This window comes from Phyllobates terribilis, unplaced genomic scaffold (assembly GCF_046119375.1).
Source record: "Phyllobates terribilis strain yellow unplaced genomic scaffold, ASM4611937v1 Scaffold_3__8_contigs__length_932513732, whole genome shotgun sequence".
Lineage (NCBI taxonomy): Eukaryota > Metazoa > Chordata > Amphibia > Anura > Dendrobatidae > Phyllobates > Phyllobates terribilis.
In genome coordinates this window covers 687,110,649-687,138,631 of record NW_027362763.1, presented here as the reverse complement: position 1 = coordinate 687,138,631, position 27,983 = coordinate 687,110,649, and the positions used below count along the sequence as shown (strand labels likewise).

At 45.8% G+C, this 27,983-nt stretch overlaps 1 protein-coding gene across 2 annotated transcripts in view; it reads left to right on the top strand.

The window, feature by feature from the left end:
• The window catches only part of LOC141257388 (calpain-8-like), a 260,656-nt gene that overhangs the window by 230,340 nt on the left and 2,333 nt on the right, over nucleotides 1–27,983 (top strand). For both annotated transcript variants that reach the window (XM_073671884.1, XM_073671883.1), the window contains 6 exons: nucleotides 771–834; nucleotides 1,350–1,414; nucleotides 5,017–5,085; nucleotides 6,271–6,349; nucleotides 6,787–6,903; nucleotides 11,455–11,513. In XM_073671884.1, coding sequence (XP_073527985.1) covers nucleotides 771–834; nucleotides 1,350–1,414; nucleotides 5,017–5,085; nucleotides 6,271–6,349; nucleotides 6,787–6,903; nucleotides 11,455–11,513 — 453 coding nt within the window. The remainder of the gene's footprint in view (nucleotides 1–770; nucleotides 835–1,349; nucleotides 1,415–5,016; nucleotides 5,086–6,270; nucleotides 6,350–6,786; nucleotides 6,904–11,454; nucleotides 11,514–27,983) is intronic.

Here is a 27,983-nt window from a genome sequence, read left to right as displayed (position 1 = left end):
GCTGCAGAAACTGCACAATATATATAAAGGAAGCGCAGCAGCACTCCATTATGGCCAAGATACATAAAAACAATAGAAATGTTTGATCTAAACTGTGTTATTACTCTGTAAGCTGTACTTACAAAAAACAAAGGTTCTTAGCACATAAATTGGCCAATTCATGTGTGCCCATCAACTACGGCAAGGTGACCTCCCGTCTTATGGGTACTGATCTACTCTACATGCCTCTCTTGGGCTATAAGCCTACAACTTTTGACAAAACATGTCACTTTCTGGGTTAAAACACCTACAATTTAAATGGGCTGGTAGAACAGAATATCCATCAACTGCTGGTTAATTGGAGGAGTGCAAGGTCAGCCAGGAGGCAGTTCCAACCTCCTATAGTAATATATAATAAGAAAATAAAAAGAAAACTGACCATTGCAAGAGAGACATGTAGCGTAGAGCAGTACCCATCAGATGGGAGGTCACCTTGCCGTAGTTGATGGGCACACATGAATTGGCCAATTTATGTGCTAAGAACCTTCGCTTTTTGCAAGTAGAGCTTACTGAGTAATAACACAGTTTAGATCAAACGTTTCTATTGTTTTTATGTATCTTGGCCATAATGGAGTGCTGCTGCGCTTTCTATCTATCTATCTATCTATCTATCTATCTATCTATCTATGATATATCTATCTATTATCTATCTATTTATCTATCTATCTATCTATCTATCTATCTCAGACCACTGTATTATACTATACCATTGTATTCTATATATTCTATAGTTACAGAAAGGTGAATTCAATGAGAATGAAGTGAAGAATATGCTGAACAAGATGTCAGAAAAATGTAAGTCATGTGATACCAGAAGATTCTCTATATTTCAAGGATACTAAATATAATACCAAACTGACAAGTGCAAGTGTATGCGACTATGACACCAGCATCCCACAGCCAAAGAAGAGGAAGTACTATAGTGTCCTCCCCTACAGGACTTAATTGGCAGTGTTACTGGTAGCACGCATGTGACTTATGACACTTACGCCAGTTGCTGCCATCTTTAGTCACTAATATTGAAAAAAATATAATATAAAGTCACTGTTATATATGAAATATAAAGACAAAAATAGAGCCAATATATGATTTTTTTTTTTTAATTTGAGGCATTGTGGGCGCACATAATAGTGATTTAATAATGCTCACATGCATTGCCCAAATACTGATTCCATACAGTGTCCGAATAACATGTCGTATGGTTCCGAAATGACAAAAAAAAATACCTATCGAATACCAGTGTATCAAGGTAGATTAAAAAGTTGAGGTCCATGGCTTCCTGTGTAGAAATCACATGTCTCTGTGTGCAGATCCTGAGCTTAAGTCAGCTGGATTCACTATTAAATCCGTCCAAGATCTGATCAAACTCATGGATGTATCCTTCTCATACACTGAGTAAAAGTTTTGGTTTATTTGAAAGCCCTTATGATTGAATATGTGGCTTGAAAAAGGTTTTATGTCTCTGAAATGTGACAAAGCAAGAATAGTTGTTTTCTCAAAGGAGGAGGAGAAGCTTAACTTCTTCCCAAAACATGTGGGGAGCAGGATTATTGATTGGCATAAAAAACTAATCCAACACAATATCTGGTAGATGCCAGCTGTTTTATACAGCCAGTATATGCTTGTAACAGAGCAATCAGGGCTAAGATAACCTCTTATCTCTGTTATAAACCTTTTAAATGCAGTTGCCAAACTTTGACAGAGGCATTTAAGGTTCGCGATCTGGGGATGAACCATTCTATGCATCCATTGATTTCCAGCAATTCTGGGGTTATGAAGAGTTGACATGGCAGCCAGGGGGCCTGATGAAGGTTCCCATGCCTACCATGTCGGTGTTCACTTAAAGCTTCCATACGATGCCGTCATTTTCTTTATATTCTGCAAAATTGTTGTAATGCAGTATATAGAACAAACTTTCATACAAGGGGAAAAAAGAAATGTTTTAAAAATATTTAAAAAAAATCGAATCATCCACCTCATTAAAAAAAATGTTGTCTTAAAAGAAAGCAAAAAATCTCCATCATATTTGATATTGACACATCTTTAAAAGTCTAGTCTATTAAAATATTTAACCTTTATTGTAAATACTATATATCCCCCCCCAAAAAAAAACCCCAAACCAATGGAAACTCAAGAATTATTGGCTTTTTTGACTGCAATTTCAATAAAAGTAATCAAAACATTGTATATACCCCAAAAGTAGATATCTGCCAAGCAATGAACCTCAAAAGTACAAAAAAGGAAAGCACAAAGATTAATGAAAATAAAAAAGATAAAGTACAACTGCTAATGATAATAAAAAAGATGATTTTTTAATCAATTTAAAAGGACATGAATAGAAGTCAGAAACAAGATAGAAAATATCAGAAAAAAAACAGATGACAAGAATAAAGGGAGTATGGGACTATGGACTACCTGTATAGAGGCGTTAAAATATGTGTAGATAAATATATAGATACCTTGGTATGAAAATAAATCTTATAAGAATAGTAATTGGACTCACACTATCGTTAGCTCCATATTTTGGGGGGCTTTTGCACTCCAAAGTCTTATTAATAAAAATGTCATCTTGTCTCATTAAAAACACGCCCTCACGCTGCTGAATTGGCCCAAAAATACAAGAGACAAAAGTTACATGTCTCAGAAAATGGTGACTCAAAACTATTTTTTTTTATACATTTCTGAATTTTTTTCACCAATAAAAAAAAACAAAAAAAACAATGAAATTACATTATGCTGCCAGGTTATTTTTAACAGACAATGAACGCTGTAAAACTAATCAACCCCGCCCCCTCCCCCCAAAAAAGTAGAAAAAGGATATTTTGCACCTTTCCACCACACTTGAACTTTTTTCAATTTTAATAGTGCAATGTATGGCAAAATGAATGGAGTGTGCTGCTGCATTATTTTGTTGGTAAAATTAATGGAGTTATTCAAAACTACAACTTGCAAAGAAAAACAAGCCTTATCATGGATACATTAATAGAAAAAAAAGAGTAACATTAAGTCCAGCCGTCCAGTATTCAGTGCAAATATTACATAATCTCAATCACAAATTTACGTATGCCTCGATATAATTGTAAATTGGGTAGTTTGTCATATAAATGATGACATGCTGCCTTTATCTTTACTTTGGGAACCAAGTAGATTGTGCCAACTACTGCTAATAAAGTTTATTGTGGAGCCCACACCTACACAGGTCCACCAGGAAATTCACCTGTACTCCTGTGGGCCAGTCCGATCTTGGTTAGTGATTAGCCTGTGCCCAATGTTCTGCAGTTGCTAACCTCAGACTTTATTGGGCTTGGATCAGGGCTTGATCAACTAGAGTTATTGCTAAATTTGTTATGGCCTCCGTGATGATTCTGACATTACGTAGCCACTGACAACCTTATATTGTTCTCTAAGACTCACCACATTTGTAAACCCACTAGGGACTTCAACAAGTATAGATGGCAGCACAAAAGTCCCAAAATCAAGCAGCAATGGCAATGGAAAAGTCTGATGTAACAGTCCTCATCTATCATTCAGTAGTCAAAAAATAATAATAGGATGGCGGCAATCTACTTTCACCAGTCAAGCTAGACAGAAACGTATTGTTTGCATTCTTTTCCTGAGGGGAATGGATTATTGACATCCTACTACTTCTGTATTTTGACCTCTGAGAGCTTCTTTCCATGGAATCACCACCTTTCTTGTGTCTTATTGTCAGAAAAGCTTCACTCCTCAAGCTCCAGTCACTGCCTGACGACTGCTTCAAAGCCCACTTAAGTGCTCATCAGTGACTGTGTATGGTCAGACCCCTGCCCAGTCTCACAACAGATCTCCATGCACTCCTTGTACACACTAATTACTATAAACACCTGCTTTTAGGGATGAACGTTTAAACGATTTAACAGATGTACATATTCATCAACATTGTGTTACATGAACGGCGCTAGGTTCAGATAGGGTGATACGGGTTTCTATCAGGCACACGATAGATTCAGTTGATGACCAGACACATCTGACAAAGTCTTTTTCAACAGTTTAACAGTGGAATTTAATCTGAAGCACGGCCAGTGCAATTCAGAGATATTACAGCAACAATCTTTATTACAGTACAGTCTGAGTTTCTTTAGCAACCGGCTCCAGTAACAATACTATAGTTTCATCACCAGGCACAGTATTACAGTCTCTTCAGTAGCAAAATTCAGCACAGATTAGATCTCTTAGCAGCACACTTTTATGCATACGCAACCACAGGATTTTCCTCCACAATGACACAATAGTACACAGCATTCTTTATCCTGCATGGAGATGGGGGGGGGTTGATAAGGGAGATGATCCCTGTGACACGATTCCTTCCAATCCTTATCTTCCTCCCCGATAATACTCTGCACTTTTAGTTCAGGGAGTTTATCTGACCTGTGCTTAGTTTCTCTCCTGATCTGAATCCTGTTCAGTTGCCTTCTGTCAGATCCAGATAACACACCACCTTTCTCTTCAGCTTCAGCCAGACTGCAATAACAACTTCCCCACAATCCCCCTGGGGCTCTGCTAAAAACACTCCCTGTCTCCTGTGACTATGTTAACCCCTCTAGTTGCTGGATGATTCTGAAGCTCAACACTTCCTGTCTCCTGTGATTGTGTTATTTGTAACAGTTGCTGGATGCTTTGGAAGCAACAGCACTACTTCTGCATGTCACAATTGTATTGCACAAATAATCAAGCGCTGACTCCAGGACTGCCCCAAAATAGGGGCTCAGAATAACAACTTATGGGAATTGAAGGTTTTTCTTGAAAATTGTGACTTTTGGCAATAATTAAGCATTACTTATTGCCTCAACAAGCAATAGTCACTCAGCGTAATAGTGCTACATGGAATTGAAGGGCGGCCTCGAGCAACATTTTGCTCACCAGTTCCAGTTTAGTTCTAGACTATTTAAATATTTGTTATTTGACCGATGGAAAAAACCTTAACTGCAGTGTATCCAGGTGGACAATTCTAAGACCTTGAGCGTAGATGAATTCAAGAAGACCTGGCTGAAGGTGGACAACTACTGGGTAATGATATCTTTTTCTTTTTTCTTTTTCACGTGGAGTCAGAAAACTAGGTTTTTGGTGTCGCTTTGTAAGAACTCACGATGTGATGCAATTTTTGATACCTTATTAGTGCATTTTTAATGTTTTCTTAATTATAATACCGTGTGCTGTAATAGGCTGTGGTTTTCTTTTGCTTTTCTGCAGACAAAACTGAATCAAAAATGTGCTAAAAACAAAGGAATGATGAATGTGAGGAAAACACATCAAAGAAAGACATGAAGTTTTTTCTCCCATTCAGAAAAAAAACACAACATCTAAACTATAGATGTGATTTCTCACTCATATGAGTGGGAAGCTTGATGCAAACAAGTTGGAAAGAAAATTGAAGTTTATATTTTTGGCTTAAAAATCAATGTAAAAAACGTATTTAAAAAAAAGCAAAGTTGTTTTTCACATTTTTTACACTGTCTTTGCGTAGGGTGTTTTCTTCAGTTGATACAGTAGTCAGATTAGAAAAGTTTTTTTCAGACACAATTCAAGAATTTACCTGTTGCTTCTTTTTCCTTGTGGGGGACAAAAGCAGATTTAAAGAAACAGCACGATGTGCACTGAGGCCATGTTTACCTTTAGAAATAAATGGTAAGGTTATTGAAACTTTTTTTCTAGTGGATTTTGGAGTAGAATCCACATTAAGGCATGTTCAGACAGTTTTTTGATTTGCACGTTTGCATGGATTCCATCCCAAAATCCACATCAAGAATTGCTTCAAATCCACTTTCCACAAACTCCCAATTTATTTGGATGAAATAATGCGCCCACAGTGTACATTTTACGTCATGTGATACTAAAAGTGTCTTGTCAATTTTTTGCCAAATTTTCAATCTGTAAATTACAACTGTGCAATGCATACGGTATTTTTTATGTGAACACATCTTATGCTTCACCTTAAATTATCACCAAAGATGTTTCAAAAACAATGCAGAAATAAAGAATCAACCAATGCATTAAAACTTCTTTAAATGAAAAAGTGTATGTTCTTAGAAAGATGTGTCAAAATTACGTAAACTGCTTATTGGTTAGAACTCAACCAGAAAGATCTGTATCAAAAGGCTAAGTGAACGTACTCTAAGATGATGAAGGCAATTCTCAGGTTACAGAAGGCAATGGTTAATGTTGAATATGATTTCCGTTTCCTTTTCCTTTTAGCGAATTTTCCAGGCTGCGGACGCTGACAAAAGTGCGACCCTTTCTGACACGGAATTCCGAAATGCAATGAAACAAGCAGGTACCCAACACTACAAAATATATTTTTTTACTATATTATTTATGATTTACTAAGGCTTGTCCTGGGCAGGCCATAAATAATGTGATCCCAGAAGACCCCTTCAAGGTGTACTACATGTGTGCTGTCTAAGGCCCTTGATAATCTATGGCTACCAGCTCATCATGAGTTGGAGATACAATCTTTCTGAAGCCTAGATGAAACTTTATGAGAAACTTTATGAGAGTCTCATGGTTTAAACAAGTGCAGTATATTCATTCTATAATAAAGAGTTATACAATGTTTTATCACGGTTTTCGAGATCCCGTCTTGTAATCTATTGGAAATTTCTACCATATGATTTACTACTGTGGTTACTCCTCCTGTTATATATACATCATATTTGGTTGTTTGTCTTTATTGCAGATTTTCACATTCTTTTATTTTTTCCTATTTTTCAGGCTTTAACTTTAATATCTCGATCCTAAATGCCATAGTTCATAAAGTTGGCCCTGACAGCCTGAAGCTGGACTTTAATGTATTTCTTTCCATCACAGCAAATCTGGAGACCTCGTTCAGTGAGTTGCATAGCTTTTTTCTATATATACACAGATGAGTGCCGTTACATAGATGATTTCTTTCTCTTCTGGCCAAAGCTACAAATTATTTTTACAGAAGATTTCTTCTCCTTTGCCAAACAGTGATTGCCTGACATATAGTACTACCTCTATAAAAAAAATTTTATTTGGTAGCTGCAGTATTACAGTGGGTACGGAAAGTATTCAGACCCCTTTACATTTTTCACTCTTTGTTTTATTGCAGCCATTTGGTAAATTCTAAAAAGTTCATTTTTTTCTCATTAAAGTACACTCTGCACCCCATCTTGACTGAAAAAAACTGAAATGTAGAAATTTTTGGAAATTTATTAAAAAAGAAAAACTGAAATATCACATGGTCATAAGTATTCAGACCCTTTGCTCAGTATTGAGTAGAAGCCCCCTTTTGAGCTAGTACAGCCATGAGTCTTCTTGGGAATGATGCAACAAGTTTTTCACACCTGGATTTGGGGATCCTCTGCCATTCTTCCTTGCTGATCCTCTCCAGTTTCGTCAGGTTGGATGGTGAACGTTGGTGGACAGCCAATTTCAGGTCTCTCCAGAGATGCTCAGTTGGGTTTAGGTCAGGGCTCTGGCTGGGCCAGTCAAGAATGGTCACAGAGTTGTTCTGAAGCCACTCCTTTGTTATTTTAGCTGTGTGCTTAGGGTCATTGTCTTGTTGGAAGGTGAACCTTCGGCCAACTCTGAGGTCCAGAGCACTCTGGAAGAGGTTTTCATCCAGGATATCTCTGTACGTGGCCGCATTCATGTTTCCTTCAATTGCAATCAGTCATCCTGTCCCTGCAGCTGAAAAACACCCCCATAGCATGGTGCTGCCACCACCATGTTTCACTGCAGGGATTATATTGGGCAGGTGATGAGCAGTGCCTAGTTTTCTCCACACATACTGCTTAGAATTATCACCAAAAAGTTCTATCTTCGTCTCATCAGACCAGAGAATCTTATTTCTCATAGTCTGGGAGTCCTTCATGTGTTTTTGAGCAAACTCTATGCGGACTTTCATGTCTTGCACTGAGGAGAGGCTTCTGTCGGGCCACTCTGCCATAAAGGCCCGATTGGTGGAGGGCTGCAGTGATAGTTGACTTTGTGGAACTTTCTCCCATCTCCCTACTGCATCTCTGGAGCTCAGCCGCAGTGATCTTGGGGTTCTTCTTTACCTCTCTGACCAAGGCTCTTCTCCCACTATTGTTCAGTTTGGCTGGATGGCTAGGTCTAGGATGACTTCTGGTGGTCCCAAACTTCTTCCATTTAGAATTATAAAGGCCACTGTGCTCTTAGGAACCTTGAGTAATGCAGAAAATCTTTTATAACCTTGACCAGATCTGTGCCTTGCCACAATTCTGTCTCTGAGCTTCTTGGGCCGTTCCTTTGAGCTCATGATTCTCATTTGGTCTGACATGCACTGTGAGCTGTGAGGTCTTATACAGACAGGTGTGTGCCTTTCCAAATCAAGTCCTATCAGTTTAATTAAACACAGCTGGACTGCAATGAAGGAGTAGAACCATCTCAAGGAGGATCACAAGGACAGCATGTGAATTAAATATGAGTGTCTGAGAAAAGGGTCTGAATACTGATGACCATGTGATATTTCAGTTTTTTTTTTTTAATAAATTTGTAAACATTTCTACATTTCTGTTTTTTCAGTCAAGATGGGGTTCAGAGTATACATTAACCCCTTAACAACATCTGATGTACTAATACGCGTCTGTGCCCTGGGACTTAAGAGCCAGACCCGTATTAGTACGTCATGGCGATCGCGCGCGCACACAGGCTGTGCGGGCGCGATCGCCGCCGGGTGTCAGCTGGCTGACACCCGGTACTATGTGCAGGGAGCGGTCCTGCACCGCTCCCAGCACATTAACCCCCGCGATGCTGCGATCGAAGTCGATCGCAGCCGATCGCGGCATTGCGGGGGCAAGGGGAGGTGATTGCCGATACTCACCTCCTCTTCTGGCTTCCAGCGCAGTCTGCAAAGGCTTCCCGGGTGTTGCCATGACGACCCGATGTCGTCATGACAACATCCGGGTCACCAGACAGCAGGAAGATTGTTTGGACATGCGCAGTGCATCTCCAAACAATCTTCACACTGTGCACCGCTGATAGCCTGCATGGCATAGGGATGGTGCTCCAAAATAGCTTTTATTGTGTATAAGCGCCAAAACATAGAAAAATGATACAAATGTGGTACCGCTGTAAACGTACTGACCTGAAGAATAAAGCTACCTCATACGAATCAATTTGTGAAGCACCTGGGGGTTCCAAGTGCGCACTATGCATCTAGATAGGTGCCTTGGGGGGTCTAGTTTCCAAAATGGGGTCACTTGTGGGGGAGCTCCAAAGTTTGGGCACAGAGGGGCTCTCCAAACGCAACGTGGTGTCCGCTAACAATTTGAGCCGATTTTCCATTCAATTTGTTAGCGGATACCATGTTGCATTTGGAGAGTCCCTGTGTGCCCAAACATTGGAGCTCCCCCACAAGTGACCCCATTTTGGAAACTAGACCCCCCAAGGCACCTATCTAGATGCATAGTGAGCACTTGGAACCCCCAGGTGCTTCACAAATTGATTCGTAAAAATGAAAAAGTGTTTTTTTTTTCACTTTTTCATTTTTACGAATCAATTTGTGAAGCACCTGGGGGTTCCAAGTGCTCACTATGCATCTAGAAAGGTGCCTTGGGGGGTCTAGTTTCCAAAAAGGGTCACTTGTGGGGGAGCTCCAAAGTTTGGGCACACAGGGGCTCTCCAAACACAACATGGCGTCCGCTAATTATTCAAGCAAATTTTACAATCAAAAAGTCAAATGGCGCTCCTTCCCTTCCGAGCCCTGCCGTGCGCCCAAACAGTGTTTTTTCCCCAAATATTGGGTATCTGCGTGCCCAGGGGAAATTGCACAACAAATTTTGGGGTCCATTTTTTCTTGTTACCCCTGTGAAAATAAAAAAAATTGGGTCTAAAGTAACATTTTTGTGAAAAAAGTTAAATGTTCATTTTTTTCTTCCACATTCAAAAAATTCCTGTGAAGCACCTGAAGGGTTAATAAAGTTCTTGAATGTGGTTTTGAGCACCTTGAGGAGTGCAGTTTTTAGAATGGTGTCACTTTTGGGTATTTTCTGTCATGAAGACCTCTCAAAGTGACTTCAAATGTGATGTGGTCCCTAAAAAATGGTTTTTTGTAAATTTTGCTGGAAAAATGAGAAATCGCTGGTCAACTTTTAACCCTTATAGCTCCCTAACAAAAAAAAATTTTGGTTCCAAAATTGTGCTGATGTAAAGTAGACATGTGGGAAATGTTATTTATTAACTCTTTTGTGTGACATATCTCTCTGATTTCAGGGCTTAAAAATTCAAATTTTGAAAATTGCAAAATTTTCAAAATTTTTGCCAAATTTCCGTTTTTTTCACAAATAAACGCAAGTGATAGCGAAGAAATTTTTCCACAATCATGAAGTACAATATGTCACGAAAAAACAATCTGAGAATCAGGGGGATCCGTTGAAGCGTTCCAGAGTAATTACCTCATAAAGTGACAGTGGTCAGAATTGTAAAAATTGGCCTGGTCATTAACGTGCAAACCACCCTCGGGGCTTAAGGGGTTAATGAGAAAAAAAAATGAACTTTTTAGAATTTAGCTGCAAAGAAACAAAGAGTGAAAAATTTAAAGGGGTCTGAATACTTTCCGTACCCACTGTATATTTTAATGTATCCCAGATGTGGTAGAAATCTATAGTTCACACCTTACTTGCTAAAAAACATCATAATTCAGACCTCAGCTGCTGCAGAACATCATAATGAACATCACAGCTACAGATAAACATTGTATTACACATCTTGGTTCTTCAGAACATCATAATATGTACTTTAGAAACTGCTGACATACTGTATCGAAAAGATGTGGACCTTTTACAAAAGTCAATCAGTCAAACAGTGGACAACATTTTTCCTGAGGCCGATTTTACAGCCTGTGGGGTCTAGAGGAAAACATATATCTTTTGGCAATCATATAGCCCTGAAAAAATAGAGAGAATTTTAATAACTCATCTATTGCATTCATATTGTCAGTCAATTGTCTACTGGGCGCTCCGGGAGCACCAAAGTACCCAAACTCCTCCCCTCTGCTGCTGCTGACTGATGAGCTAAGCACTACCTCCATTACATAGGGTGCATTGAGGCTTTACACCATTAGTCACATCAATTAACAGCAGAGAGAAGGAATTTGTGTGCCTTTATAGCAGAAGAATCAGGATACTTCTGGATTTCAGGAACGCCCAGTGGACTCTTGTCTGCAAATGTAGAACATAAGGTATCAAAACTTTATCTCTCTTTTTTCGGTGCACAGGTTTATAATAGGACTTTTGTAGCTCTGTCAGCAGTGTAGTGGGACAAATCTACTGATAGATACAATTTAAAAATATATAGAGCACATGTGTCCACTGCCACAGGGTTAGTAATAACAGAAAATATGCTAAATCACATAACACATCAGTTGATACATATATTACTTTTTCCCTACAGAAATGTTCACCTTGATGAATCCTAAGCAAGGAGCATCGATTAATCTGTCTTTAGATGAGGTGAGAATAACAAATTCTGATACTAGTATATTTTAAGAAAAATAGCTTCAACAATAGTTTCAGACTTGGAAGTCATAGGCTCATCAGTACATTCACTAATGTGTCTTAAAAAAGACATACAACTATGGCCAAAAGTGTTGAAACCATTGAAATTGTTTCAGAAAGTGAAGTATTTCTCCCAGAAAATTATTGCAATTACACATGTTTATTTCCTTTTTGTGTATTGGAACAACAACAATAAAAACTGAGGAAAAAAAGGCAATTCACACAAAACCCCAAAAATGAGCCTGAAAAAATTGTTGTCACCTTTACAAAATTGTGGGTAAAGAACTTTGTTTCAAGCATATGATGTTCGTTTAAACTCACCCGGTCAAAGTAAAAGGTGTGGGCATTATGAAAATCACACCTGAAACCAGATAAAAAGGGGAGGAGTTAACTCAGTCTTTGCATTGTGGGTCTGTGTGTGCCACACTAAGCATGAAGAACAGAGAGAGGAAAAGAGAACTGTCTGAGGATTTGAGAACTTCAATTGCTGAACAATATTAACAATCTCAAACATAATCAAGATGTTTACAACCCATGACACTGTAGTTAATCTCCCTGGATGTGGAAGGCAGAAAAAAATTGCTGAAAGGTTGCAATGCACTATAGTCCGGAACGGTAAATAAGCAGCCCCGATCAAGTGCTAAAGAAATTCAAGCTGTCCTGCAGGCTCAGAGTCCATCAGTGTCAGCGTGAACTATCCATCGACATTTGAATTAATTGAAACGCTATGGCAGGAGACCCAGGAGGACCCTACTGCTGATGCAGAAACATGAAAAAGCAAGACTGCAGTTTGCCAAAATGTATGTGATTAAGCCAAAATCCTTCTGGGAAAGAGTCTTGTGGACAGATGAAACCAAGAGAAAGCTTTTTCATAAATCACATCATTCTACTGTTTACTGAAAATGGAATTAGGCTTTCAAAGAAAAGAACACAGTACCTACAGTCAAATATGGTGGAGGTTCAAAGATGTTTTGTGGTTGTTTTACTGCCTCTGGCGCTAGGTGCCTTGACTGTGTTCAAGGCATAATGAAATCTCAAGATTACCAATGGATTTTTGGTCGCAATGTAGTGCTTAGAGTCAAAAAGCTGGGTTTGCATCCAAGGTCATTGGTCTTCCAGCAGGACAATGATCCCAAACATACTTCAAGAAACACCCAGAAATGTATGGAAATAAAGCACTGGAGAGCTCTGAAGTGGCAGCAATGAGACCTGATCTAAATTTCATTGAACACCTGTGGAAAGATCTTAAATTGCTGTTGGAAGAAGGTGCCTTCAAATATAAGAGACTTCGGCAGTTTGCAAAAGAAGAGTGGTCCAAAATTCCAGTTGAGAGGTGTAAGAAGCTTGTTGATAGTTAGAGGGAGTGATTTATTGCAGTTATTTATTCCAAAGGGTGTGCAACCAAATATTAAGTTGAGGGTACCAACAATTTTGTCTGGTCCATTGTTTTGGTTTTGTGTGAAATGATGTCCAATTTGCCTTTTTATCTCTTTTTTTGTGTTGTTCCAATACACACAAAGGAAATAAACATGTGTACAACAAAACATGTAGATTGCAATCATTTTCTGGGAGAAATACTTTGTGTTTTGGAAAAATTTCAAGGGTGCCAACACTTTTAGCCATGACTGTATCTCCAACAAGTTCAACCAAATGATGGGAGAAGGTGCGAGTGAAGGAAAAGGGGAGTTCTCATCAGTTCTTTCTTCACAAGACAAAATTTCCATTAAGAGCTAGTCTGATATGTGTAATAGCCACTCTAGTGGTCTTTTGACATGCTGCTGAAACTTGAACCTTGATGGGCCTGCTACATTCAGGGTTGTGGAGCAATAGACGATATTCCATTGTCCAGTGGTTGGAGTGGAGTGCTAGTCGTAGCATGAAAGTTATCTGGCTTTGGAGGTCACAGGTTTCTTAGAAAGTGCCAAGATAAATTACCAAATAGAAGAAAGGCAGATATTTCCAGAGAAAAATAAAGGAAACGTCTTCATAATTTTTTTTTGATGTCAAACATTTGCAGTATTAGTTAGCCCATTTTCTGCCATAAATTATAGTAAATCTGCTGGGATACTTACAGTTCTTAGTAAAGTCTCCAAAGTGTATAAGAAAGTTGTAGAATGTTTCATATTACATTGACTAAACTCTAATTACAGAATACTAGTAAATTCTTTCAAAAGGAATGTGTAATCAGAAAATAACTAGTGTTGAGCGAGCATGCTCGACACTGCTTGGTACTCGCCCGAGCATCTCACTACTCGGGATGTTCGGCGAGCACCGAGCATTTCCGGGTTACTCGGGCGGGAGCTCGGGTCTCCGCCCTGAACGTTTGGCGCTCTTTACAGAGCCAATGAACATGCAGGGATTGCCAGCCAGTCACTGGAAGGCCGCAGCCATGTTGTTTGTGGGCATTACAGTAATTGGCTGGCCGCACAGCCTCACCTCGAGTATTTAAAACTGGGCGCCGCCATCTTGGACACAGTCGCTCCGGATCAGACAGTGTAGAGAGAGTGCTGCGGAGTTAGGGAGAGATATATAGTGCGAAATAGGTAGTGTAGGGTCTCTAAAGCCTGCCAAATCAAACAAACAGTCCTTCTCAGGACTAATATCCATCCCAGATATCCGGCAGGCAGGCAGGCAGGCTGTATAGGAGACGCAGTGGTTATACCAGCAAACGCTGCATTACAGTCCTGTGTGCTCCTGTTGGTCAAATTGCTCGACTTATCCCCCGGTCTCAGGGGCAAGGAAAAATCCTTTTTTTAATTCATCTAAATCCTGTATTTTTTTTTTCCTCAGTTAGACTGTACAAATACTCATCTTAATAACCTTTTGGTATCCCCCCACCCCCCAAAAAAAAAAAAAAAATTGAGTGTGTCTGTGACTGTTCAGACACCAATATATCTGTTTAAAAGAGTCTGGTGTAGGCCAGAGAAATAGAACTGTGGTTTTGCAGTTCCACAAGTCAAATCTCTGTATTATCCTGCTTTTGGATTTTTTTGCCGTAAAAAAAAACTGTAATAGTGTCTCCCTGACTGTTCAGACACCAATATATCTGTTTAAAAGAGTCTGGTGTAGGCCAGAGAAATAGAACTGTGGTTTTCCTCTTCCACGGTTCTAATCTCCTTTCTATTACCCTTTTGCCATTAATAGTGTAAGCTATTTTACTTCATTTACAATGGGCAAGGCGCGTGTCAAGGGACGTGGAACTGGATGTTCTGGTGATGTTGCGTGTAGAGGACGGGACCGTGGCCAAGGTGAAAATGTGCCACAACCAACAGCCACATCTTCTCGCTCCCACTTCTTGACTGAATTACTAGGGAAGCACACTACAACACCAGTTTTGTGAACTGATCAGTGTGAACAGGTTATTAATTGGATAGCAGATAATACTTCCAGTTACGTGGGCACCACCACCTCCGGTCTGTCTTCCACACGGTCAAGTTTTAGTAGCCGTGAGTCTCGACCGCATACTCCTCCTCACCCTGATGCTCCTTCCTCCCACCATGCCGAGTGTCGTCAGACAGCAACTGATCCCACACTTGGACACTCTGAAGAGCTGTTCACTGGTCCATTTCCAGATTTGTGCCCCTCGCCTGCTCCACTTGAAGTGGTGGAAGAGGAGATCCCATGTTGCGATGCCCAAATATTTGAACAGCCACGGCCACAGGAAGTCGACGCTGGCAATTTGTCACAAGAGGTGGACGATGACGATTGCCACGAAGTGAGGAGGAGGATCGTGATGCGCAAGTGGAAGAGGAGGAGGTGGTGGACGATCTAGTAACTGACCCAACGTGGCAGGAGGGCACGCAGAGCGAGGCCAGCAGCACACAGGGGGAGGGAGGCAGAGTACCCCAAAAGGAAGGAAGAAGCAGCGTGGTGGCCGCACACAGAAGGCGGGCAACAGTTTCCCGTAACACCAACACGAGGGATGTTGCCAGTACAACTGGTAGGTCTTCCAGAGTCTGGAATTTTTTTAAAGACTCTGCTGATAACCACAAAAATGCCATTTGTACCACCTGCCATGCCAGCATCAGCAGGGGTGACAAAACTACCGCCTGACCACAACCAGCATGATCAGGCACATGGCAGCAAAGCACCCGACTTTGTGGGGCGAACCCCAGGGTCCACGACCAGTGTCAGCGGGTGTCACCACTGCTTCTTCCGCTGTTGTGCGTGTAAGGCAATCCCCTGTCCATACTGCATGCAAAGATGCCCCCTCCTCTCAGACTTCACTTGCTATGGCAGTTTCTCAAGAAACAGCATAAACGTCCACGTCCCACTGCAGCGTTCAATTGTGCATATCCCAGACCTTTGAACGAAAGCGCAAATTCGCAGCCAACGTCCCACAGGCCACAGTCCTAAATTCGCACATTTCACGACTGCTTGCGTTGGAAATGCTGCCTTTTAGGCTGGTGGAGACGGAATCCTTCCGCAACCTTATGGCGGTGGCCATCCCTTGGTACTCGGTCCCCAGCCAACACTATTTTGCCCGGTGTGCCATCCCCGCAATACACAAGCACATGTCCCAAAACATCTGCCGTGCCCTCAACAATGCAGTTACTGGGAGAGTCCACCTGACAACGGACACGTGGACAAGTGCTTGTGGCCAGGGACGGTACATCTCCCTGACGGCACACTGGGTAAACATAGTGGAAGCCGAGACCCAGTCAGACCTTGGGATGGAACACATCCTCCCCACACCGAGGATTGTGGGCCCTATGTCAGTCAGAGTTGCCCCCACAGTGTACAGCTCCTGCGCATCATCCTCCTCCTCCTCCTCATGTTCAGCCTCCATCTCAGATATCACTACATCAGTTACAAGCTGGAAGCACTGCAGTACTGCCGCAGCCAAGCGGCCACAGGATGTGCTGAAACTCATAAGCTTAGGTGTAGTGTTGAGCGATACCTTCCGATATCAGGAAATATCGTATCGGATTGGATCGGATCGATACTCAAAAAGTATCGGATATCGCCGATTCCGATACCGGAAACCAATGCAAGTCAATGGGACACTAATATCGGAATGAAAATAAACCCTTTCTTTCCTTGTAGGTTAATTCTACATGAAGTAAAACAACTAAGAATAATGTAGAATGTATTATGCGAAAAGCCGGCAATTCAGCAGCGGCATATGACGCACCCCCTGGGCCATATTCTTTAGGGGGAATATCCGGAGCCGGATCAGATGGGAGTTGTAGTCTTCCGAGTGGCTGTGACCCGGTCCGTGCCCAGGGTGTCAAACTCAGTTGTATGTGGCAGTCCTACAGATGTTATTAAGTTCTTAATGTCGACTACGCCACCCGTTGTATTGCGGTCACTATGGCCGCCGCTGCAGCAGGGTCCGCTGAGGCTGATGGTGTAGGTGCAGCTTTTGATGGTATAACCCCCAACGGGTGGGGTATAGCCTCAGGGGGTCAGGTGCAGAGGATGGGGGTTGTGGTGGTGCAGCATAGATGTTAAAGGAAGACAGAGTCGGGTTATGCAGTTAAGGGTATTTACTCACTGCTGATGTTCCGGTCACTCCAGCTTCAAGTGACCTCCCGAGCCGTGCTGCATCCACCAGGTCCTGGATCCAGCCAACCCCCAAGCGAGTCCGGAGCGTGACCCTGAGCTCTCCTTCTGTCCTTTCTCTGGCCGTCCCCACTAGTGATCCACCCAGGTCCAGCTCCCTCGAGCCTTCTGTTGGGAGACCCTTGGCCTTGGGTTCCCTGACCCTCCACGTGGTATGCCTTCGTGGTGGATGTGGTGGGTGGCCGTGGCAGACGCTGCCCACGGCCTCCGGTCTCTGGCTGGGGTGTGTTTTTGCCCCCACCAGCTTGGGTTCCGGTACCCTGATGCCAACTCTTCACCCGCTGATGGACTTTGGGTTCTCAGAGTTCCTTTTCTGTTTCCCCCTCTGGGTCTTTCTGGCTTTCTCCTCTCTCTCTCTCTGGGGCTTCTCTGCTCCTCTTCCTCTGACTTCTCTGCAAAGACTCACAGACTGACTGACTGTGGCTGACTGACCCTGTTCGTTGATGGTGCCCACCTTATATACACCCTCTATGTGTGAGCTCAGGTGACCAGCACCCAATGAGCTCCTATCTTTACCCAGGCTGCTCCCCCTATCTGCCCCTACACTACTTGGGATGTACCACCCCCCTCCCACTCCAGCCAGGAACAGACTCGGTCGTACCTGCACATTTCTAAGTGGGAGTACCGTTGGTCTGTTCCCCGGAAATGGGATGTGTGTAGTGCATGCAGCTTTCTGAGCTCAGTTCCACACTCCATCCTTACCCGGGAGTGGAATATCACACCTCTGGGTTGAGGTGCAATACCCCTGTAGCAGCCGAATCCTCAGGGTGCTACATTCCCCCCTGGTAAATCACAGCACGTCCTCGGGCTGTAAGACAAAACACCAAAACATACAAATTTTTGCATAAACATATAAAACATATAAAACATATAAAACATTATATTTATATATTTCAATTTTTAAAACATCCTCGTCGCCTCTGGCTCCTCCTCCGGTCACTGTGCAACGTGTGACCGGGTAAAGTGCAACAGTCTCTCTGGAAAACTGGTTTTCCTGGAAAACCGGTAGGGGGCGCTTTAGGACGCGCAACTATATACAAGGTTATGGCCGCTCTCAGTCCTCGGCCAGGTATTAGAGAGGAATGACCGCTCTCAGTCCTCGGTCAGTGGGATTAAGGGAAATACGGGTAAACAGTTCACACATGCTGGTCCCAACGGGGACTATATTAGCAACAACAGTTTCAGTTTCAGTTTCAGTTTACGGTTTCAGTTTCAGTTTCAGTTTACTGTGCCCCGACGGGCAACTATATACAGCTTCTGCTTCGCTGTCCTTAGCGACGGCGTCCTCCTGCTCTTGCTTTATGGTTACCTTTGGCTCTAGTTTCAGACCCGTCCGGGTCCTCTTGTTCTTCCTCCTCACACCGCAGCTCTTCCTCCGTCAGGCGATGCACATGGAGGGCGTAAGGACCTTTGGCACACTTGTGCCGGGTGAAGGTGACCTCGTCCCCGATGTAAAGGTCACGACCTCTGTGTCCCTCCGGTAGGTGGGACTCAACGTCTCTCCTGGTTACGAAGACGTCGCCTAGGGTGTGGTGGTCTCGGATGAAGCCCCACCCATGCTGCAGGTTAAACTTTATCACAGTCCCGGTGGTGCGGGGACTATGTGCTGCACGGGGGTCTCTCCTGGCCCGGCTCTTCTGCTCCGCGCTCTTTACTTGAGCTTGCTGTTCCCGGACCCGCCTCTCTCTCCGCTCCCTCTCGAAGTCCTCGAGCTGTTGGCGGCAGCACTCAGCACGCTCCGCTGCAGCTGCCCGAGTCTCTTGAGTGAACCCCATAAGATCTTCTCCGGTGGGGTCCCACTCAAACTGTGCTTCCGCTAGCGGGGGCGAGATCCTCTTTGCGGGCTTTGGAGCCGGGATCAGGGGTTCATCCAGGGGTCTCTCTCTCCGGAGTCGGGGATGGTGGAACTCCGGTGGCCATATAAATGGCTGCCCATCCGGGCACGTATGCTGGGCGTACAGGTCCTCTCCCAGATGCGGCACTCTTGGTCTTATGGGCGCGGTGGTGGTGGCGCCCGGGTTGCCCGGGCCTTGCGGCCAGGCCTGGGGTATCTGGAAGGTAAAGGGCACCGTAAGGACGGCGGCGCCCTGGGCTACTTGGCCCTGCGACCAGGCCGGGGGCTCCGCGGAGGTAGGGGGCGCTGTTGGTATTGCGGCGCCCGGGGGTACTAGGCCTTGCGACCAGGCTGGTGGTACTTCCTGCTTGGTCACGCTCGGGGTCGAGGCGTGTGACGTCACAGGGGTCGCGGCTCCCGTTTGAGGCCTAGTCTGTGGCGGTGACGTTGCAGCGACGGGCACGGCAGGATAGACTTCGGGCTCTGCGACGGGGAGCTGGGGCAGGTACGCGGTTTCCCGGTCTGGGGTATAGACGTCCCCTTTACCTGCCTCCACTCGTTCGGCTCCCTTCTCGGCGCCGTCTCCGGCCTTCAGTCCTCCCGCGCCATCCTCAGAGGCGGTCTGTCTCCTCGTCTCGGGTGGCGTGCTCCGCTGACAGGTCTCGGTCTGCTGGGCCATCTCACGGCTCCACTCCGCCAACGTCTCTCGCTGCACCCGGGCCATCCTCCTTGCGAGGCCCTCCAGAGCGGTCTGTGCACACTCCCGGTCTCGGGGGAGCTGTGCTAGGACCTCCACTAGGCCTAGTGGGGTCGTTGTTTCCAGCAGGCTCCTGACCAACGGGTCGGTGCTGCTCTGCTCTCCTACAGTCGTCTCCAGCAGGCTCCTGGCCAGCGGGCCGGTGCTGCTCTGCTCTCCCTCCTCTGTTTCTAGCAGGCTCCTGGCCAACGGGCCGGTGCTGCTCTGCTTTCTCGCCATCTCCGGGTAAGCTCCTCCGATACTCTTCTCCAGGCTTCTTGCCTCCGGGTGCGCTCTCTCTAGACTGCTCCAGGCGGCACCCATCTTTGTTCTCTCCTTTCGTCTCCTCCCACTTCGAGGGCGGTTCCGGGGCCACTTGGTGACTGTCAGCTCCAGGGGCTGTTCTTTCACGCTGACAGACACCTCTAGCATCACAGTCTCTGTTGGTGGGGGCGGTTTCCACTTTTGGCGCCATTTTCGGTCCTGGCCCACGATGGGAGGTGGCCTCTCGCCACCCTCTGGCACGCCCATAATGGCGTCCGCTCTTCCAAGGCGGGAAACCTTTGGAAATGGCGGGAATCGCTTCCCAGTGGCGGGAAACTCTGCAGATGGCGGGAAAACGCTGTTAATGGCGGACAACCGGCTGGAATCGACTGGTGATGGGGTCCGATGGCGGGGACCCTCCGGAACCGGCAGGAGACTTCTTTTTGAGGTAAACTTGCACTTTTCTTCAGGCACGCAGTACCCGGGTGTTGTGGGCACGTAATCCTGCCGACTACGCCAAAGTTGACGCACCCCCTGGGCCATATTCTTTAGGGGGAATATCCGGAGCCGGATCAGATGGGAGTTGTAGTCTTCCGAGTGGCTGTGACCCGGTCCGTGCCCAGGGTGTCAAACTCAGTTGTATGTGGCAGTCCTACAGATGTTATTAAGTTCTTAATGTCGACTACGCCACCCGTTGAATTGCGGTCACTATGGCCGCCGCTGCAGCAGGGTCCGCTGAGGCTGATGGTGTAGGTGCAGCTTTTGATGGTATAACCCCCAACGGGTGGGGTATAGCCTCAGGGGGTCAGGTGCAGAGGATGGGGGTTGTGGTGGTGCAGCATAGATGTTAAAGGAAGACAGAGTCGGGTTATGCAGTTAAGGGTATTTACTCACTGCTGATGTTCCGGTCACTCCAGCTTCAAGTGACCTCCCGAGCCGTGCTGCATCCACCAGGTCCTGGATCCAGCCAACCCCCAAGCGAGTCCGGAGCATGACCCTGAGCTCTCCTTCTGTCCTTTCTCTGGCCGTCCCCACTAGTGATCCACCCAGGTCCAGCTCCCTCGAGCCTTCTGTTGGGAGACCCTTGGCCTTGGGTTCCCTGACCCTCCACGTGGTATGCCTTCGTGGTGGATGTGGTGGGTGGCCGTGGCAGACGCTGCCCACGGCCTCCGGTCTCTGGCTGGGGTGTGTTTTTGCCCCCACCAGCTTGGGTTCCGGTACCCTGATGCCAACTCTTCACCCGCTGATGGACTTTGGGTTCTCAGAGTTCCTTTTCTGTTTCCCCCTCTGGGTCTTTCTGGCTTTCTCCTCTCTCTCTCTCTGGGGCTTCTCTGCTCCTCTTCCTCTGACTTCTCTGCAAAGACTCACAGACTGACTGACTGTGGCTGACTGACCCTGTTCTTTGATGGTGCCCACCTTATATACACCCTCTATGTGTGAGCTCAGGTGACCAGCACCCAATGAGCTCCTATCTTTACCCAGGCTGCTCCCCCTATCTGCCCCTACACTACTTGGGATGTACCACCCCCCTCCCACTCCAGCCAGGAACAGACTCGGTCGTACCTGCACATTTCTAAGTGGGAGTACCGTTGGTCTGTTCCCCGGAAATGGGATGTGTGTAGTGCATGCAGCTTTCTGAGCTCAGTTCCACACTCCATCCTTACCCGGGAGTGGAATATCACACCTCTGGGTTGAGGTGCAATACCCCTGTAGCAGCCGAATCCTCAGGGTGCTACACATACACCGGTACCTGACAATTTACAACAGAAAGAATAGAGCTTCACACATAGATTAGATAGATAGAAACATGTCAGTCACATATATATGAAGTACAGTGACAGTGTTGCTTACTGTACTTGTCATTTAGTGTAAAGGATTTATTTAAAAAAATAATAGTGTTTTCATGCACCGTCTCTTTAAAAAAGCCGGCAATTCAGCATCGGTGCCCGACAATTTATAACAGACAGAATAGTTTAGTGTAAAGGATTTATTTAAAAAAAAATTGGCGTGGGGTTCCCCTTAATTTTAGTCTCTAGCGGAGGTTAAGCAGACGGCTAGGGCAGATGTTTGAAGCCTGGGAAGGGGGTAATACCCACGGAGCTTCCCAGGCTACTAATATCAGCCCCCAGCTGAATACCTAGCCCTTACTAGCTATTAAAATGGGGGACCCCCCAAAAAAAATGACGTGGGGTCCCCCTATTTTAATAGCTAGCAAAGGCTAGGCAGACAGCTGGGGGCGGAGCCTCGCTCTTCCCACTGCCCTGTAGCGGTGGCAGTGGGGTAATAGGGCTGGGGTTGATGTCAGCTTATAATGCCAGCTGACATCAAGCCCAGGTTAGTAATGGAGAGGCGTCTATAAGACACCCCCATTACTAACCCCATAGTGAAAGTTAAAAAAAAAACACAAACACCCAGAATAAAGTCCTTTAATTGAAATAAACACACAATTCTTTATTGTTCTAAATTAAACCATACGTACCGTCACGCCCATTCCAGCTGAAGCCAACGATCTCCTGCAATAAAAGAAAAATAATAAAGCAACCTCATCCTTACCTTACCATGGTTCCCACGATGGCTCCAGCTCTGCTACATCGAGATGACAGGCTGGACCGCAGCAGAACGCTGCCATCCAGCCTGTCATCCTGCGGACACTGAGAAGCGCAGGCTTGCTTGCGCTCCTCAGTGTCTCTCTGTGACGGCATCCAGATGAGCCGACAATGAACTCGGCTCACCTCATGCACGTCACTGACAGCGTGGGAGAATTCTCACGCTGAAGCGCTGAGTGCAGGAGAATTTTCCCACGCTGTCAGTGACGTGCATGAGGTGAGCTGAGTTCATTGGACATGAACTCGGCTCATCTTTATGCCGTCACAGAGAGACACTGAGGAGCGCAAGCATGCCTGCGCTTCTCAGTGTCTGCGGGATGACAGGCTGGATGGCAGCGTTCTGCTGCGGTCCAGCCTGTCATCTCGATGTAGCAGAGCTGGAGCCATCGTGGGATCCATGGGAAGGTAAGGATGAGGTTGGTTTATTATTTTTCTTTTATTGCAGGAGATCGTTGGCTTCAGCTGGAATGGGCGTGATGGTAAGTATAGTTTAATTTAGAACAATAAAGAATTGTGTCTTTATTTCAATTAAAGGACTTTATTCTGGGTGTTGTGTTTTTTTTAAATACTTTACTAGAAATTCATGGTGGTCATGTCTAATATTGGCGGGACCCCATGAATTTCGGGCTTAGGGCCAGCTGATAATGCCAAGCTGGCCCTAACCCCTTTATTACCCAGTGAGCCACCGCACCAGGGCCCTGGATGAGTTGGGTACAGCGCCAGAAGATGGCGCTTCTATGGACGCGCCATTTTCCGGGGCGGCTGCGGACTGCAATTTGCAGCGGGTGGGGCCCAGAAAGCTTGGGCCTCCCTGCGCTGCGGATTCCAGCCCCCAGCTGCCTAGTTGTACCTGGCTGGACACAAAAATAGGGCGAAGCTCCATGTATTTTTTTTTTTAATTATTTCATGAAATTCATGAAATAATTAAGAAAAAAAGGGCTTCCCTATATTGTTGTGTCCGGCCAGGTACAAATAGGCATCTGGTGGTTGGGGGCAGCCCGTTCCTGCCTGCTGTACCTGGCTGGACCCAAATATAGTGCGAAGCTCCACGTCAATTTTTTTTTAAATTATTTCATGAAATAATTTTTTAAAAAAAGGGCTTCCCTATATTGTTGTGTCCGGCCAGGTACAAATAGGCATCTGGTGGTTGGGGGCAGCCCGTTCCTGCCTGCTGTACCTGGCTGGACACAAATATAGTGCGAAGCCCCACTTCAATTTTTTTAAATTATTTCAGGAAATTCATGAAATAATTAAAAAAAAATTGACGTGGGGCTTCGCACTATATTTGTGTCCAGCCAGGTACAGCAGGCAGGAACGGGCTGCCCCCAACCACCAGCTGCCTATTTGTACCTGGCCGGACACAACAATATAGGGAAGCACTTTTTTTCTTTATTATTTCATGAATTTCATGAAATAATTTAAAAAAAAAAATACGTGGGGCTTCTCCCTATTTGTGTGTCCAGGCAGGTACAACTTGGCAGCTGGGGGATGGAATCTGCAGCGCAGGGAGGCCCAAGCTTTCTGCCCCCCCTCCCCCCCCCCCCGCTGCAAATTGCAGTCCGCAGCCACCCCTGAAAATGGTGCGTTCATAGAAGCTGGATGCTGTACCTGGCTGGCATACAAAAATATGGCGAAGCCCACGTCAAAATTTTTGGGAAAAATTAATTAAAAAATAAATAATAATTTAGGGACTGCATCTTTATTAACTCCTCAAATGTCATTTAGTGTTAAAATAAAGGATTTATTTAAAAAAAAAATTGGCGTGGGATCCCCCATAATTTTAGTCTCTAGCGGAGGTTAAGCAGACGGCTGGGGAAGATGTTTGAAGCCTGGGAAGGGGGTAATACCCACGGAGCTTCCCAGGCTACTAATATCTGCCCCCAGCTGAATACCTAGCCTTTACTAGCTACTAAAATGGGGGACCCCCCCCAAAAAAATGACGTGGGGTCCCCCCTATTTTAATAGCTAGCAAAGGCTAGGCAGACAGCTGGGGGCTGATATTAATAGCCCAGGAAGGCTGCCATGAATATTGGCCCCCTCCCAGGCTAGAGACACCAGCCGTCAGCCGCCCCAGAAATGGCGCATCCATAGGATGCGCCAATTCTGGCACTTAGCCTCGCTCTTCCACGCTGCCCTGGTGCGGTGGCAGGGGGTAAAAGGGCTGGGGTTCTGTCAGCGCCAGCTGCCATGAAGCCCAGGTTAGTAATGATGGGCGTCTATAAGACACCCCCATTACTAACCTACAAAGTGTTAAAAAGAAAAAACACACTACACCCAGAAAAAAATAATTTATTTGAAATAAAACACACCATTTTATTTAATTCTTAGTTTACTAAAAAAAAATAGTTACCTGTCCATGTTCCTGCGCTGATCTCCCATGCACAGCTGTCACATCTGGAGATGGTGACAGCTGTGCATGGCTGCTGTAAGCTCACGCTGCCGGGAACACGTCCGCTCCCGGCAGCGGGAGCCACTGACTGAGGTCACCGGAGTGCATTCAGGCAGCGCAGCTCCGGAGACCTCCTTTACGGCACTGCTGTACCGTGGGAATTTCTCACGATACAGCAGGGCCATAAAGCAGCTAACCGGAGCAGCGCTGCCTGAACTCCGGCGAACCCGCTTATGCAATGACGGGGCTGCTTTACGGCCCCATCATTCTAGCAGCGGCAGCGGTTCAGAGCGGTCACATTCTATGTGGCTGCTCTGAACTGGAGATCATCGTGGGACACTCGTGGACTACTACGGAGGGGTAAGGATAAGGTTGTGGTTTATTATTTTACATTTTATTACAGGAGATCGATGGCTTTGGGGAATTAGGTGTCTAGGTGAGTATAGGTGTAGTTTTTTATTTTTTACTTTATTTTAGGTGGCGATCGGCGGGGACAGGTAATGTATGAACTAATTTATTGTAGGTAACCACTGGCCACCAATGACATGTATTTAACATTTATTGGGGACACAGTAGGGCAATTTAAATAGCAGGATCAGGCTGATGGGAACTACTGCTCCCATCGAGCTGATCCTGCTGGCACGAGTGGACGGGGGACAGACATAGGCCGATGGGAGTAGTAGTGTCACATCGGCCTATGTCTGCCTGCACGCACACACCCCCAGACATCGCACAGACACCGCACACACCCGCAGACATCGCACAGACACCGCGCACACACACCCGCAGACATCGCACAGACACCGCGCACACCCGCACACATCGCACAGACACCGCGCACACCCGCAGACATCGCACAGACACCGCGCACAGCCGCACACATCGCACAGACACCGCGCACACCCGCACACATCGCACAGACACCCACACACACCAATCATGACGGGTCTGGGAGGTGAGGCTGACCTGTGCGGCCGTGGGAAAGTTCATGTGAGTTCATGCAATGCAGTCAAGCATGAACTCACATGAACCCTCTGAGGGCACCGCGGCGACTTCAAATGAACAGCTGATCGGCATCACCTGATACCTCAGCTGTTCATTTGAAATAACCGGCGGGAAAGCGCAGCACAGAACGGGAAAGCCGGCGGTGAAGTCTTTTCACTGCCGGCTTCCCCGCCCGGGTCCTTCGCTCCTTGGTGCTGCGCTCCCCGCCCGGTCCTAACTTACGATCGGGATGGGAGGTGGCGAGGGGAGCGGAGGATCGGGGTGGAAGGCTGCGGGGAAGCAGTATGGGGCTGTGTGATTGTTTAAAAGCCGGCGGCTTTTTACCGCGCGCCGGCTTTTAAACAATCAGGAGAATTCTCCCACGCTCGGATGGCATTCTGATGACAGGCTGGATCACAGCTGAGCGCTGCCACCCAGCTTGTCATCCTTCAGAGACACTGCAGAGCGCAGGCATTATGGGAACTTCCGATTCCGGTATTCGATATTGTAAAAGTATCGGAATTAAGTATCGGAATTCCGATACCGCGAATATCGGCCGATACCCGATATTTCAGTATCGGAATGCTCAACACTACTTAGGTGATAAACCTCACACTGCTTGTGAATTGTGGACAGCTGTGAAAGAGCAGGTAGATCTGTGGCTGAGACCGCTGAACCTACATCCAGGCATGAAGGTGTGTGACAATGGCCGGAACCTGGTGGCGGCTCTGAGGCGAGGGGAGATCACACACGTACCATGCCTGGCTCATGTGCTTAACCTCGTGGTTCAGCGGTTTCTTAAATCGTACCCCGAGTTGCCTGATCTGCTCGTCAAAGTACGCCGTCTGTCAGCTAATTTTCGCAAATCGGCTACAGCTTCCGCCCCCCTTGCTGTGTTGCAACTGCGTTTGCAGCTTCCGGGACACTGACTGGTGTGTGATGTCCCCACACGTTGGAACTCTACCCTCCACATGTTGCAAAGGATTTGTGAGCAGAAGTGAGCAGTTGTGGAGTACCAGCTGCAACAAGGCCGTCGATATTCAGGTCAGACTCCACACATAAGACCTCAGGAGTGGACCTGGATGTCTGACATATGTACCATCCTGACAAACTTTGAGGAGTCCACCAAGATGGTGAGTGGCGATGACGCCATCATTAGCATCAGCATCCCACTTGTCTGTCTTTTGCAACGCTCTCTGCAGAGAATTAAAGAGGAGGCATTGCAGCCAGAGTATGATGAGATAGATCAAGAAGCCATAATGGGCGATTACACACAGCCCAGCCTCATCTCATCCCAACGTGCATTGGGGGACAATGAGGGAGAGGAGGAGGAGGAGGAAGAACAGGAGCTGGTATCATGCGCTGTAGACGGTAGTACCTGTACAACTGTCATACAGTCGGTTCAGCGCCGGCCACGACCAATCAGCGATATTGGCGCCAAATTTAAACCCCGCTCTGCTGATTGGTCGCGTTCGCCGGCCACGACCAATCAGCGATGTTGGCGCCAAATTTAAACCCCGCTCAGCTGATTGGTCGCGACCGCCGACCGCGACCAATCAGCAATATTGGCGCCAAATTTAAACACCCCTCTGCTCATTGGTCGCGTTCGCAGGCCGCGACCAATCAGCGATATTGCCGCCAAATTTAAACACGCTCTGCTGATTGGTCGCGTTCGCCGGCCACGACCAATCAGCGATATTGGTGCCAAATTTAAACCCCGCTCTGCTGATTGGCGCCAAATTTAAACACCCCTCTGCTGATTGGTCGCGTTCGCAGGCCGCGACCAATCAGTTATATTGCCGCCAAATTTAAACACACTTTGCTGATTGGTCGCGGTCACCGGCTGCGACCAATCAGCATTATTGGCGCCAAATTTAAACACCGCTTTGCTGATTGGTCGCGGTCGCGACTAATCAGCGATTTTGGCGCCAAATTTAAACACGCTCTCCAGTCCTTACTAACACGGTTCGCTGATTGGTCGCGGCCGCCGCCCGCGACCAATCACCGATATTGCCACCAAATTTAAACACAGCTTTGCTGATTGGTT